Consider the following 14,414-nt stretch of genomic DNA (forward strand, 5'->3'; position numbering starts at 1 on the left):
CCTTTTCTGTTTTTAAAAGATGAGTTCTCATTATGTTGCCCAGGCTAGCCTGAATCTCCTGGGCTCAAGTGATCCTCCTGCCTCAGCCTCCCAAGTAGTTGGGACTATAGGCACATACTCCGTTGCACCTGGCTAACCTGAGTATTATTCTTCATGATTACCTGTGATATAGGAAAATAACTGAATGAGCAAAGCAGACTAATAACCCTACATTTTCTTTTTGCCCCCTTCTGGTCAAGTTTCCAGATCACTGAGAATGTTTGACTGCACTGACTTACAAATACAGAAGTAATAGTGAGTTTTAGAACAGGGATTTGCATCCAGAGTGGCTGGGCAGTTTCCTGATTCCCGCTCCTTCAGGTCCTCACTCAGTAGATTCCCGGATGGGATCAGACCATCTGCATTTGAAGAGCGTCCTCGGTGCTTCAGATGACTCCTAACTGAGAGCTGCTTTGCATGCATCCATTCAGCCTGCACTCTTACAGCCTCCCGTGGCCACCAAGTGCCGGGCAGGACTCTGTGGCTTGGACCTGCCCTCAGAGAGCACATGGGATGAGCCCCACCTGCTTCACTGACACAGGGGTCTCTTAGGCATCCCTTTTGAAATAGGCATCCCTTCTCCCTTGAGCACCGCCCTCCACACTAGAAAGAGGACACACTTGGCAGTTCCCTGAGCAGGAGAAATCAGCTGTAGCCCCTGGCAGCCCAGCCCTCCTTATACAGAAGGGACCCAGGTCACCAGGAGAACAAGGAGAAGCAGGTCTCGTCCCTCCACACCAGTGCTCTTTCAGCGACACCAAAACGCCTGCTTCTCTTTCTTGCTTTCGTTCTTCACTCCATTTCCCTTGACTGAGTCCCTCACGGTCCCCCAAGACCCAGAAGAGGGTCATGACTGATTGGAGGTTTAGCACAAATCAGGCCTGGGTTTCGCTGCTGACTCCCCTGCTACATGGCTGTGTGACCCTGGGGAAGTGACGCTGAGCCTCCACTTTCTCTTGTATAAAATAGAGTTAGTAATAATGTTATCATCTTCCTCCCAGGGCTATTGTGTAACTATAATGCAATACGCGTTGCTTGTTGCTCTGGTGATTGTTAACTGTTATCCCATCTCTGAGCCCGGCTCTCTTAACACCAGCCAGTGGGGCCCTGTGAGAGAAGTGAGGGCCTGCAGCCCAAGGGCAGGGCCTTGCAGCATCTGTATCTCCCAGGGTCAACACCTGCAGCCAGCTATGAGGAGGAGGAGCTGCTCACCGACCCCAGTGAAGAGACCCTCACCATAGAAGCCCGATTCCAGCCTCTGCTCCCGGAGACCATGACGAAGAGCAAGGATGGGTTCCTAGGGGTGAGTAGGGACAGGGGTGGGCCTCACAGGCAGGCAAGACTGGTGTGCTCCATCCTGAGGATGGGACTGTGCTCGCGTCTTTCCTTCCCCTGCCAGCTGCCTTCTGTGTGCCGCTGTGCCAGATGCCAGAGTCCAAGAGCATGGTGTGTCCCTGTCGTCCAGGTCCGCAGAGCAGTGGGTCGTGGAGAGAAGCATGTGCCCCTCCTCCAGGTGCAGGAGGCTGGCCGGCTTCCTGGAGGGAGCCGTATCTGGCAGAGGGGACTGCAGGGGCGGGGGAGGGGCAGGGGTGAGTCCAGCCCTGGCAAGGCAGCTGCCCCGCTCACAGTGATACCTGTGCAGCCATCTCTCTCCGGGCTCTAGCAGGTCTCTGTTGAACTGGAACTAGTGAGGTTCAGCTCCTGCCACAGGGAGAGGGCTGAGGAGGAGGCGGCAGATGCGGGCTAGGGTCACTAGCCTCCGAGGCCCTGTGGACGTGGTCTGAGCACACCCCGGGCTAAAACCACCCCTGACCCTGCCCACCCTGTACCCTCTCTCCTACCCACTCCACTTCCTTCATGCCAGCCGTCCTCCCTTCCACGTCTCCAGGCTTTCTTGTATGCTGTGAGCCTTCTCATTGCTGTTCCCTCTGCCAAGGACCACTTTTTTCTGTGCCCAGCCCACACCTACACAGCCGAAATGCCACCTCGACACAAGCAGAAGCCTGAAGGCAGACACAGCAGGCCGATGGGCCACGGCCAGCAGGCTGGTGGGGCCGGACCGGGGCACGTGCAGGGCCGTCCTGGTCAGTGCGGCTGCGAGAGAACTTGCCAAACGGTTGAGGTCTGGTGGCTGACTTTGGCTTCCTGTGCCACTGCAGAACACCCCAGCCAACTTTGAAAGAAGAGTGCCCACGTCAGATTTGCGCTCTCCGGGCTGCATGGGCAAGGGGCATGGGTAGGCCAGAGAGAGATGGGAACCAGCAGACCAGTTTCCAGGGTGGGAGGAGGCCAGGAACACAGAGCAAGCGCAGCCTGGAGGATGCTGGGAGCGGAAGGGCCGGGTGGGGCCACTGTGGGGAAGAGGGGAAGGATGCAGGCTGCCAGCGGGCGGCCAGTGCATGGTGGCCGCTGGCCCAGGTGACTGTAGGAAGGAGTGCATCCGGGGTGTGTGCTGGGGGGCGGTGACACCAGTCTGGACACCTGAAGTTGAGATGCCAGCGGCTGGGGTGCGTGTGGGGGTTAGAAATTGTTGGAAGCTCAGGTTTGATCTCCCACAGAAAGATCTGGGGTGGAGGTGGACTTGTTGTGCTGGGCCTTTCTAGTAGGGTGGTGAGAAAGGGGTGGGACAGGCACCTGGGCCACCCCTGCACTCCCAGAGGAGATGGAGCAGGGCAGAAAGCACCTTCCCCCACAGCTCCCTATAGCTCCCAGCTCCCGGGGGATGGTCAGCCTCCCTACAAGCCCAGCCCGGCTTTGTAGACCTGCCTGCTAATTCCCTCCAGGTGGGAGCTCCTCACACCTCCCTCCTCCCTCCGCCACCTCCCACTGAGCCTGGCTCCTGCCCCTGTGGAGGTGCAAAAGAGAGAGGGGGCCTATTCATCAAAGAAAGGGCAGCTTCCTGGTGGCTAAGCTCCCCTGCGGGCCCCAGGCGCCCACTGTCCTGCTGGCTGATGCTTGGGAGGGACGCAGCTCCTGCCTATACCCCAGGAGGACAGGGGGCAGCTATGAGTGGTGGGGTTATTCCCAGGGGCCCTTCTGCCCCAGGGGCCCTTCTCTGAGCGCCAGGCACTATGTAGCCAGCTCTGTGATTTCGCACCCCGCTTCCTTCCTACCACGGGCTCAGAGGAAATGGGCCTAGGGAAGGCCTTGTGGAGGGTGCCCAGCCCGGAGGAGGAAGGTGACATCTGAGGTGGGGCCCCTTCTGGGTGTGACCTCCTTCCCCTTCCCTGTGGCCTCATCCTGCTTTTGACTCGAGTTTTACCCATTAGATGCTCACCCACTTCTACCATCAGCCTCAGCACCAAACGCAAATTCTGTCAGTGGGACATTAGCCCCTGTGAGGGCCTGGGAATTAGAGCCAGACTCGGAGCACCCGTGTGACCTGGAGCAGGTGCTGGCAGCTCGGTTTGGTCCATGCAGAGGATGGGGTGGGATCTGTGTGGGACCCCGATCTTAGTCACCCCCATCCTCCTGTCCTGGACGGCCCCTCCAGCTCTCACAGCTCCCCGTCCTTGACCGCGCTGCACTGGCTTGGCCTGGGCCTGGGTGGGCCATGGGGCCATTGCTTCTCCTGCTGGGGCCCACGAGGGTGAGATGAGCCTTTCTCATCTTGGTCAGGACAGGGCCAAGCTGATGGCTGTCATCAAGGCAGAGTCCCCCCTGGGTTCTCCTTCCTCTGTTGGCCTGTGGTCTGGTGCAAGGTTTGAGGGAGACCTGCACCCCCAGGTGGGACAGGCACCCCAGAGCCATGGTCCTCAGTGCCCCAGAGCCCGGGCTTTCCCTGCCCCAGGTCTCCCGCCTCGCCCTGTCCGGCCTCCGCAACTGGACGACTGCAGCCTCACCAAGTGCAGTGTTTGCCGCCCGCCACTTCCGGCCCTTTCTTCCCCCTCAAGGCCAGGAGCTGGGCGAGCCCTGGTGGATCATCCCCAGTGAGCTGAGTGTCTTCACCGGCTATCTGTCCAACAACCGCTTCTACCCGCCACCGCCCAAGGGCAAGGAGGTAAGGACGGCCACTCGAGACCCGGGTCTCCCACCCAGAAGCAGCCCCCTCCCCATGTGCACCTGGCCCCCGGTGCAGGCCTGGCCCACCTGCTCTCCTGCCTCCCTCTGGACCTTTCCCTATGTCGCCCGAGCCCAGGACTGGCCTCTCCCAGCAGGTTCAGGCCCAGAGAGCCTAGCCAGGTAGCCTCATCCCCACTGTGTCCCCCAGGTCATCATCCACCGGCTCCTGAGCATGTTCCACCCTCGGCCCTTCGTGAAGACCCGCTTTGCCCCCCAGGGGGCCGTGGCCTGCCTGACCGCCATCAGCGACTCCTACTACACTGTGATGTTCCGGTGAGTGGTCCTCAAAGTGGCCAGGGACTTCAAAGGCAGCTGGGGAGGTGCAGCGCAGGCGAGGGAGGGCCTGCCTGAAGCCCCAGCTCCGCCACTCCCACCCTGTGCCTCAGGCTCTCTGAGCCTCCAGCCAGCCTGTGTGCATCAAGTTACCGAAGGCTGTCAAAGGGCACAGGAGGACTGGGTGAGAAAGGTCTGGAACTTGCTTAGCCTGGGGCTGGAAGCCTGGAGAGCTGTGGGAGGTTGGGGTGGGTCAAGGCAGGGCCTCCTGAGAAGACAGCATGCCCACGGAGCCCCAGACATGGCTGCTCTTGTGGGACCACACCTTCCCCCTGCCCCACACGCCACCCCCGACCCCTCCACCCCCGTCCTCCTGTCCTGTCTTCTCCTCACACAGTCTGGGCAGGTTGGGGGCAGAGGGATGCGGGCTTTGGCTTAACTGGCCCCATTCCCGCAGGATCCACGCCGAGTTCCAGCTCAGTGAGCCCCCTGACTTCCCCTTCTGGTTCTCCCCGGGCCAGTTCACCGGCCACATCATCCTGTCAAAAGATGCCACCCACATCCGCGACTTCCGGCTCTTCGTGCCCAATCACAGGTGGGGGCTGGCCCTGGCCGAGCACAGCACCCTGCTAAAGCTTTTCACATCCCGGCTGCAGCAGCTCACAAGCAGAGGGGCCCAGAGACCCTTTAGACCCTGCCCCTTTCTTTGCTTCCAAGAGCCAGCTCTTGGGAGGGGCCTGGCACTGCTCAGGAGGATCGAATGAGAGGTGAGCTGAGGGGATCACGCCATCATAACAAAGGCATTTCGAGGCACCTGCTGGCCTGGCGCTGCACCTCTGTGCAGGGACCCAGTGCAGCAGCCAGCAGAACCCCCTGAAGCTGATGCCTCCCACCTTTCTATGCCGATGAGCCCCAGATAAACCTGAAACTACAGCCTGCTCATGCTATCAGGGGGATGGTGGCAGGTGGGCAGGGGAGGTGGGGGTCCAGGCAGGCTTCCCAGAGATGACATCTTCACAGAGATCTGGGGAGGAAAGGGGTTTTAGGCCGAGGGAACAGCACCTGCGAAGACCAGTAGCAGACTCTGTACTGCCACGGAGACTTTGCAGAGCTCAGACAGGACTCTATCTGCCACCTGCTTTTCTGCCCCACCTGCTCCAGGTCAGTCCTCTGTCAGCAGAACAGGGGGCCTGGCTTTAAGAGCTTTCTCCGTGACAACAAGTGGCCACTTAGCAGGTCTGCGTGATATCTGCACCCTAGCTGAGAGCCAGGAGACCCCGAGTGAAGTCTCGGCCATCGCACTAATGTGCTGTGTGGCTGTGGGCAAGGCCCTGGCCCTCTCTGGGCCTCAGTTTTCTCCTCTGCTAGTGGGAGGCTGACTCCAGGCCTGTTCCACCTGCAGAGCACGAGAAAAGGAATGTCTGGGGTAACCTGGAAAGAGCGAGTCAGCCCTAGGAGCAGAAGTGCTTCACTCTCTCCCCAGAGAAGCAGGCAGGGACGTTCTGGGCCAAAGGGGAAACAAGAAAGAAGCACAGTTCCATTCCAGCATCCCTTAGCAAGGAACCCCTGCCCTGTGGGATCAGCCCAGCCAGCCTGGGTTGTTGAGTGAGGGGTCCTGGTCTGGCTGAGACAGAAGGGCAGATGGCCAGCCAGCCCAGGCAGCTGCTCCCAGGCCACAGGGGTGGCCAGCTGCCCTCAGAGCAGCCAGCTCACCTGCACCACTTTACCTGGAGCCCACGTGGCTGGTAGCCTATCCTGGGGCGCCCCCATGTGGCTCAGATGCACATTGCACTAGTCAGGCCAGACTTGCTCTCCACTGGAGGAAAGAGGAGCAGGGACCCCATGAGCAAGGCTTGGTCTTCCCTCCTGCTCTATGCTGTCTCCTGCAAGGAGGCACTGACCGTCTCTGTGCGCCAGAGGGTCGTGGGCACACATGCCGCGAGAGCCCTTGTGAACAGTCCCAGGCTGGGCCAGCGGCTGTTGTTACAGTGTCTCAGAAAGGGGCAGCCTGGCAAGAATGCGCAGCTGGGCACTGTGCAGAGCTTCCGCATCCTCATCTGTCAGGTGGGACAGCGATCGCGTGAACTGTGATGAAGGTGACATGGGTAGCGGGCTTTGATGATGATGTTGCTCTGCCCTGGCCTCTCCAGGTCTCTGAACGTGGACATGGAGTGGCTGTACGGGGCCAGTGAGAGCAGCAGCATGGAGGTGGACATCGGCTACATACCCCAGGTGAGCCCACAGCGGGACCCTGCCCAGGCCCCCGGCTCTCCCTGGGCCTCAGCATCCTCACCTCTCCAATGAGTAGAGCATCCTTCAAGGTCTCTCGGGGCCCATCTGTGACACACCCCTCACCGCTGACCTCTGGCCCAGATGGAGCTGGAGGCCACAGGCCCTTCGGTGCCCTCCGTGATCCTGGACGAGGATGGCAATATGATTGACAGTCGCCTGCCCTCGGAGGAGCCCCTCCAGTTTGTGTTTGAAGAGATCAGGTGGCAGCAGGAGCTGAGCTGGGAGGAGGCTGCCCGGCGCCTGGAGGTGGCCATGTACCCTTTTAAGAAGGTGAGGCCGGGCCAGGGGAGGCAGGGGCTGGGCTCTGCGGGTCAAGCCTGGGAGTGTTGGAATAGCTGTGGATGCCAGCACTGGAGCTTGTGCAGGGCTGGTGGGGTCACGGGTGCTGCCCCTATGCCACTGTGACTGCAGAGGAGGAGCCGGTTCAGCCACATTCATCACACACACACACACACGCCAACATGCACGCACACATATGTACCTACATGCATGCATGGACAAAGTCTTACATATATATGTGTACTCAGCCCCTAAAGAAGACCCCAGCCACACACAGTAGCTAAGCTCTGTCTACCTCAGGTCACCTACCTGCCATTCACTGAGGCCTTCGACCGAGCCAAGGCCGAGAACAAGCTGGTGCACTCGATCCTGCTGTGGGGGGCCCTGGACGACCAGTCCTGCTGAGGTGAGGGAGCCTGGCGACCGCTAAGGGGAAAAAGGGGAGACTTCACACCTTGTGAGCACAGGAGGCTGAAGATGGACAGGGCCCTCCTGTGGGAGCCGCGGAGCAGGGGGTGAGGGCTTGGAGGGTCCTGTGCAGAGCTCAGAGGAAGCTGCTGGGTGAAGAAAAAGGGCCCCTGGTGGACCGGGTTCACACCCAGCCATTTTCAACCTGGTGACTTCTGCTCCCTAAGCCTATTTTCTCAATAATGACGGGGCTAACATTCTTACCTCCTAGAGCTGTGAAAATGGATGTGAAATGACCTTGTGCCCTGTAAAATGATAGCCACAAATGTGAGAGAAAACAGTACCAGAGGCTGGACTTGTATTTCTTATTCAGAAAATTCACCAAACACCTGCTGGATGCAAAATTCTTTGGGCATCCAACAGTGGGTTCAGAGACAAGTAAAACAATGCCTCTGCCCTCGTCCAGTCTTCACAAACATTCTGGGTGCCTGCTGTACCAGGCAGTAGGCTAGGCCTTGGCATTCTCCAGAGTGGGACAGAGGCAGATGGGGCACAAGTAAGACTGGGCCAGGTAGAACCGCCACGCCAAATCTCAGCCCGGGAAGCTGTGCGTTATTTGAATCTGTTATTTCACCTGCGTGCAGGGACCACACTGCAGCACATGAGTTTTTCCCAAAGCAAGACTGATGCTGATTGGAAGCCCCAGTAAGACATGTGGGGCCCCTCACCCTCTGGCGTACCTTACCTTCTGGCCTCGGCCTCTCCCTGGACAGGTTCGGGGCGGACTCTCCGGGAGACTGTCCTGGAAAGTTCGCCCATCCTCACCCTTCTCAACGAGAGCTTCATCAGCACGTGGTCCCTGGTGAAGGAGCTGGAGGACCTGCAGGTGAGTGCGTGGGAACGGCCCCTGAGGGGCTCTGGGCCAGTGCTGAGGGCCGAGGTACCAGGAGTGTGCCGATTGTCCCCACAGAGCAACCAGGAGAACCCGTCCCACAGGCAGCTGGCGGGCCTGCACCTGGAGAAGTACAGCTTCCCCGTGGAGATGATGATCTGCCTGCCCAATGGCACTGTGGTAGGCACCGTGGGGTGCAGGGGGCAGCAAGCGAGGGACACAGACAGCAGGTTCCTCGGGTTATCCCCGTTGATAGCTTAGGAATGCCACTGCAGGTGTTGGGTCACGCCCGCTAGAAGCAGAACCCCAGCGTCGCTCCGGAGACCACACCGTAGCAGGGTCGGTGTGACTGCAGGTGTGACAGATTGCTCGGTGGACAGAGGCGTGGCCTGGAAGGCAGGCTTTCCCAGGGCCATTCCAGCCAGCCCGGGGTTGGCAGGAGGGAGGAGTGGGACCTTGTGGCCGGCAGAGAAGACAGGGGCTGGGGGTGGGGCTGGCCAGAGCCAGGCTTCCAGACCTTACCTCTCCCGAGGGGCCCCTTTCCCAGCCTCACCCACATCCTCTCACTGGGTCCTCACAACAGCTTCAAGAGATGGGTGATCACTGATGCCCATTTTACGTACAAGGAAAGTGAGGCTCAAAGGATTCAGACACTTGGCAGGCAGAAATGCAGCTGGCTTTGCCATGGGCCCGCATGAGCCTCAGGACCTGCAGGTCCTACAGGGAAGCCAGGCCTACCCTATAAGCCCAAGGGGTGGTTGGCGTGGGACTCAGGGCCACAGGAGGGCAGCCTGCTGCCTCTGCAGCTTAGGGTGGGAGCAGTGCAGGAGCAGGAGCTGGGTTGGGTGGCCAGAGCATTCAGGGAGAGCTTGGGGAGAGGAAAGGCAGCAGGCAGGAGGCTTCTGCTGTCCCAGGTGCAGGAGGCTGAAAAATGGGCCCTGGAGAGGTGGAGAACCAGGAAGCAGAGGTGGGAGACCGGGCAGCGCACAGGTATCACTGGCTCCCGCCCTATGGTGGCCGCACAGGCCGGGGCTGTGGAGATGCCTGGGAGACTCTGTCTAGCGTGCTTCTCTCATTCAGCTGTGGGCTGTTCACCCGTTCATTCCCTCGCTCACTTGTTCACTTTCCGGGCAACCATTTGGGTTTCTGTACAGAAAGATAAAGACACAGCTTTGGCCTCAAGGCTGCCAGTGACTGAAGCAAAGGTGGATGGGGAAGAGGGGCCCATCGTGTGCTGGACATTCACAGAAGTGAGAGTGGAGTTCAGAGGTCACAGCCACAGAGAGCAGGGAGGCCATTTTGAGGAACAGGGGTAGGGGAAAAGGTGACATGAAAGATGTTAGGTTTCTGCCTAGTACACAGGATGGGAAGGAGGGCCCTGTGTGAGCAGGGGCAGAACGGCCTGGGCTGGGTCAGGTTCTGGCACATGCCCCCCAGAGGGAGGACTGTGGAGGCCTGAGAGAGCTGCCTCTCCTCAGACAGCAAGCCTGGGGCCTCCCAGCTCTCCTTACCCAGCCCTTCTCCCAGGTCCATCACATCAACGCCAACTACTTCCTGGACATCACCTCCATGAAGCCTGAGGACATCGAGGACAACATCTTCAGCTTCTCATCCACCTTTGAAGACCCATCCACAGCCACCTACATGCAGTTCCTGAAGGAGGGACTCCGCCGCGGCCTGCCCCTCCTTGAGTCCTAATATGTCGCTGGGCCGCTGGGAGCACGGCTGCGTGGTCCTGAGCCATCTCAGACTGGAGAAGCTCCTAACCCCTCTTCACCTTAAGCTGCCTCGCAGGGTCCAAGGTCAACTGAGGGTGGCCACCCAGCTCTGCCTCGGTGACTGGGGTTAGACAGAAGGGGCTTGGGCTGTCAGAGGATAAACCGTGATCTCTGTGGCCCCCAAGTCCTTCCCTACTCAGCTGGCTCCGGAAGCTACTCAAGATCTTTTACTCTTTCCAGAACAAAGCATGAAGGAGCCATAGCCAGGGCGTCCAAGGGCCCAGCAGCTGTTCTGTTTACATAGAGCTGTTCTTGCTAGCCATACCCCAGCTGCCCTCCTGTCTGATGTCCCCAGCCGGGGTCAAGATCAGTAGGTGACAGCCTTCTGGAGCCTGTGTGCAGAGCCCCCCCTGACCGTGAGGGACAGCGCTGTACCACAGCTGCTCCCAAATGGCTCAGTGGGCCTTGTGCCAGGCCCCCAAGCCTGTTTCGGGGCCTGGGAGGTCTCTCAGGAAGTAGGCCTCTGCCATTAGGAAGAACCCACTGAGGGGCCCTCAGGCCCAGAGCCAGGGCACTTCCGCCACCTCCCCTAGCAGAGGTCATAGGAGGACTGTGGGAACCAGGGCTTCCTGACACCTCCTTCTCCGTCCCTGACTCCATGGAAGTACAACCCAGACAAAGAAGAGCCTGCACCAGAGTCAGCACTGGCCCCGCCACCAGGGGCACCCCAGACCAGCTTGTCCCCCGTGGGACACCTGCCAACTCTCTTTGGCCACTCTTGGGGCCTTCGTCCATGTCCTGAGCCACTGACCATGGCTAGTCTGTCTTTTATACATGCAGAGAAGTGTTTTTATGTGAACTTTCTCACAGTTTGTAGCTATTTTTTATAACTGCAGTGCTGAGGAGAAAGAAGAGAGCAATGGCTCCCCGAGCAGCAGCCCCATGATGGCTCGATCTGAAATCCTGGATGGATCTAGCTTGATGCCTTTGCAGTTGCACATATGGGAAGCAGTATTCTCTCTTCCATCTCTTCTTCTAGATTTTTAAAAACAGTCTTCACAGAATGAGCGTACCATACCCGCAGCTCTATCCTGTCCACGTAGGCCCGGAAGGTACCTTTGGGCTTTTTCCGATGAAGGCCTTGAGGTAAGCCTGTGCTCCTCATGCCTGACTCCTCCCGTCCCCTCATCCCAGCAGGGGCTGCATCTTAAACCTAACAGAGGAGGAAGGCAGACCTGTCCCTGCATCTTCTGAGTCCCCCTGCCGTCCTCGGTGTCCCCTGTGGAGCTTGCCTTGACCAGTCCTGCTCTTCATTGGGTATTAGGTATAACAATAGCAGCAGGTTACCAAGAGCCTTCTGTGCCTGGGGCATTTGCTAAAGTTACAGGTAGTTTTGCATTTAATTCCCACAACCAACTTGTGAGGTAGGTGACTGGTCCCATTTTGCAGATGAGATGAGTCTTAGGGAAGCAAAGTGACCAAGGTCACACAGAGTGCTAGAGTTGAGACTCAAACCCACATGTAACTCCCAAGCCTGTGTCTTGATTTTGGGGTGTTTCATTTGGCACCACACCCCCACCACTCTCCTTCCTTGTTTTCGCTGAAGTGGAAATCATGCCTCATTCCCCTCTGAGCTCCACATAGACTGAGCCGTTGAGCTCAGCCATGCTCTTTGCGCCCTGGGAGATGGTACTTCCTGCCTCTTCCAGGGAAGGAGGCCACCCGAGTGTGTCTCAGTACCTCACCAGTTGGCCTGGAGCCTCCCACCCTCAGCTGAGCCAGCTCCCTCCGGCTGCCCCTGGAGGGCTGACTCCCCATCAGTCAACCCTGGGCTCCAGTGCAACCCTGACTGCTGAGCTTTCTGAGTCCTCCTCATCTGATGCGTCTGCCCATCCCCAGCCAGGGAAGGTCGCCAGCTGCACTTTTGTCATCTCTTTGCCACTTCCCTCCCCCAACTCTAACACGTCCTGTAATAAAATTGGAGAAAGGAGGGTAGCTGTCACTGTTTTTCCTTTGAACAGTACTTTCAGTTTGTTCCTTCTTTGGTCTGACTTCCTACCCTTTTGTGACTGGCTTAGCAGTTGGGCAGAGGAATGTGGCCGGGGCAGATTTGGGCTGGGATGTCTTCAAGATCTATCTTGTCTGTCACCAGAGGACTTGAGTGACTTGCCTAACATAGGTTTGTGACGACCAAGTGGCAGAATTTATTCTTTTGAGAATGTGCTGCTCTGTGTCTAGAAAGATCCAAAAGTTAAGTGCATTGTCTTAGAAGCAGAGCTCGAGAGAAGCACTGGGTGATCTTTGCACTATGTTCTTTTGTTTGTTTGGTTTTTCGGGTTTTTTGTTTGTTTGTTTGTTTGTTTGTTTTGTCTTTTTGAGACAGGGTCTCGCTCTGCAGTTCAGGCTGGCCTTGAGCTCACTTTGTAGCCCAGGATGATCTCAGACTCACAGCTATCCTCCTGCCTCAGCCTCCTGAGTGCTGGGATTACAGGCATGTGCCACCATGACCGGCGTGAGAAGTGCACTTTAGGAAAGATTTATAAAAGTGTTGAAGCAAAAGAGGGCAAGAAAAACACTGAGCACAGACTGAGTATTAATGCTCAGCACTGACCTGAGCCACAGGGAAAGGCTCTGGAGCATAAAGCACACTACAAACAGAACAGCCTTTTGCACCTTATATTGGACAATGACTTCGGGAAGCAGAGAAAATTCCTGGGTTAGGAGGCTCCATTCTCCTTGTTGCAAAGGAACTTGAATGGGACATCAAAACAACATCTATGCCCAGGAGAGTGGATTTGCATGCTCCACCGTTGCCCAGGAAGGGGAAGTGATAATTAAAGCACAGTTTTCCATCCCAGAGAGCTAGACTTGGAAATCAGCCTTCATCATTTGAATATGGTGGGGCCCAAGATGGATGATTTAACCTCTAGATCGCTGGCTAAGACAAGTTACCTAACTTGTGGGGCCCAGTGTGAAATGAAAGTACAATGAAAGGCCCTGTTTTAAGCAACATATAACAGTGTTTTTGATCAGTGCTGGACCACATATATGACAGTTGTTCCCTCAGATTATAGTGGAGCTAAAAATATCTCCTAATACTTTTACTGTACCTTTTCTATTTAGGTGTACAAATAGTTACCACTGTTACAATTGCCTACAGTATTCAGTACCAAACTGTACCATACTGTACGGGCTTGTAACCTGGAGCAGTAGATGGATAGGAGGCTATACCACCTAAGTTTGTATGAGTACACTCTGATGTTCACACAGTAGCATCAGCCAAGGATACATTTCTCAGAGTGTATTGTTGTTACAAGGCACACATGACTATAATTTAAAGAGGGCAACAGCAGGGCAGTACACCAAGTATGGAATACTGGGTGTGGGGCCTGTTGTGACTACACACACTGTTCATCTATGAGGCCATCCATCCCTGGCAGATGAGGACTGCAGCCTGGGAGCCAGACAAGCCATGTGATGAGGGCAGAGGAGGAAATGTGGCCTAGAAATGCCACGGAGACGGGACGGTGAAGGTTTAAGCACAGGGAGTGGAGGGGATGTGGATCTCCCCCGGTACCATCTAACCCTTTAATCAGCAAACTGAATATACTGCTGGTGGAGGGCGGACAGACAAAGGCTAAGATAGAAGAAAGCTACAAAGCGCTGGAAGGCATGGGTCAAACACGTTCTTGCTGGAGAGAGACTTCGTAGAGAGCCTTGGCTGCAAAGCATGACTGTAGAAGAAACCAGGAAGGGACGACAGGTGAGATAAACGCCAGATCCGAAGAATGGTCAGTATACATTTGCATAAGGATGGGGACAGCACCCCTATTTTATGGCTGAGCAGCAATACAAGCTTCATTTCGGGGAGGGCAACAATGAAGCGTGGAAGCGGCGTGACGCTCAGTGATCTCTGGTTCCTTCAGTCCTTTCTCCAGGCAGGCAGACATCCACGGGGGCGTGGCATCGGGGAGGGCGTGCCCTTCTGCTCCGCCCCCCAGCTGGGCCCGCCTCCTGAGGGCACTCCGTGCGCAGCTGCGGACGATCACTTCCGGGGGCGGGTCAGCGGAAGTGAGGCCGGCGGAGGCTGGGCCGGCCGTTGTGGTAGGAGGGGCCGTGAGGTGGGTGAGTCCGGGAGCCGGAGTGTGAGGTGAGAAAGGTCCGAGGGCCTGCGGGTAGGCGGGAGCGCGGTTTTCGCGCCCGGCCGTACACTGAGCCCGCTGCGCAGCGCTGTGCGGGGCCCGCGGCTCCTGTCCCCGCGCAAGCTCTTGAGGGACCCCCTGTTGCCATCAGCGTTTGGCCAGCGGAAACCGAGTCGAGGGGCAGCTGCTCGCCCGAGTCCCCGAGCGAGCAGGGACCAAGACGCGCTGGACGTTTCTCGCGGTGGCCGCGCCCCGCGACAGGTTGCCCTGCCGTGTCCTCGCTGAGCCCGGCCTCGGCCCGGCGCTCCC

General features: G+C 57.7%; 3 protein-coding genes across 5 annotated transcripts in view; all 3 read left to right on the forward strand.

The window, feature by feature from the left end:
- Nucleotides 1–11,954, forward strand: part of Sepn1 (selenoprotein N, 1) — a gene marked incomplete in the record, with an annotated part of 15,398 nt that extends 3,444 nt beyond the window's left edge. The window contains 10 exon segments of the mRNA XM_013519601.1: nt 1,209–1,342; nt 3,830–4,039; nt 4,250–4,374; nt 4,832–4,969; nt 6,525–6,606; nt 6,748–6,936; nt 7,246–7,351; nt 8,127–8,239; nt 8,324–8,425; nt 9,773–11,954. Of these exon segments, the coding sequence (XP_013375055.1) occupies nt 1,209–1,342; nt 3,830–4,039; nt 4,250–4,374; nt 4,832–4,969; nt 6,525–6,606; nt 6,748–6,936; nt 7,246–7,351; nt 8,127–8,239; nt 8,324–8,425; nt 9,773–9,943 (1,370 nt within the window).
- A 1,830-nt stretch (nt 11,955–13,784) lies between these two features.
- Nucleotides 13,785–14,414, forward strand: part of Mtfr1l (mitochondrial fission regulator 1-like) — an 11,250-nt gene continuing 10,620 nt past the window's right edge. Inside the window, exon 1 of one of the 3 annotated variants that reach the window (XM_005394834.2) lies at nt 13,785–14,113. The gene's annotated coding sequence lies outside the window, so the exon portion shown is untranslated. The remainder of the gene's footprint in view (nt 14,114–14,414) is intronic. The other 2 variants (XM_005394830.2, XM_005394832.2) reach the window with 2 other exon arrangements.
- On the forward strand, nt 13,842–14,414 carry LOC106149694 (translation initiation factor IF-2-like; the record flags this gene model as incomplete). The annotated part of the gene is given in 2 exon segments (XM_013519457.1): nt 13,842–14,034; nt 14,094–14,414. Coding segments are annotated over 2 exon segments (514 nt in total), but the record flags the coding sequence as incomplete, so codon positions are not given.

Source organism: Chinchilla lanigera, unplaced genomic scaffold (genome assembly GCF_000276665.1).
Source record: "Chinchilla lanigera isolate Chin_1 unplaced genomic scaffold, ChiLan1.0 scaffold00051, whole genome shotgun sequence".
NCBI classification, from domain to species: Eukaryota; Metazoa; Chordata; class Mammalia; order Rodentia; family Chinchillidae; genus Chinchilla; species Chinchilla lanigera.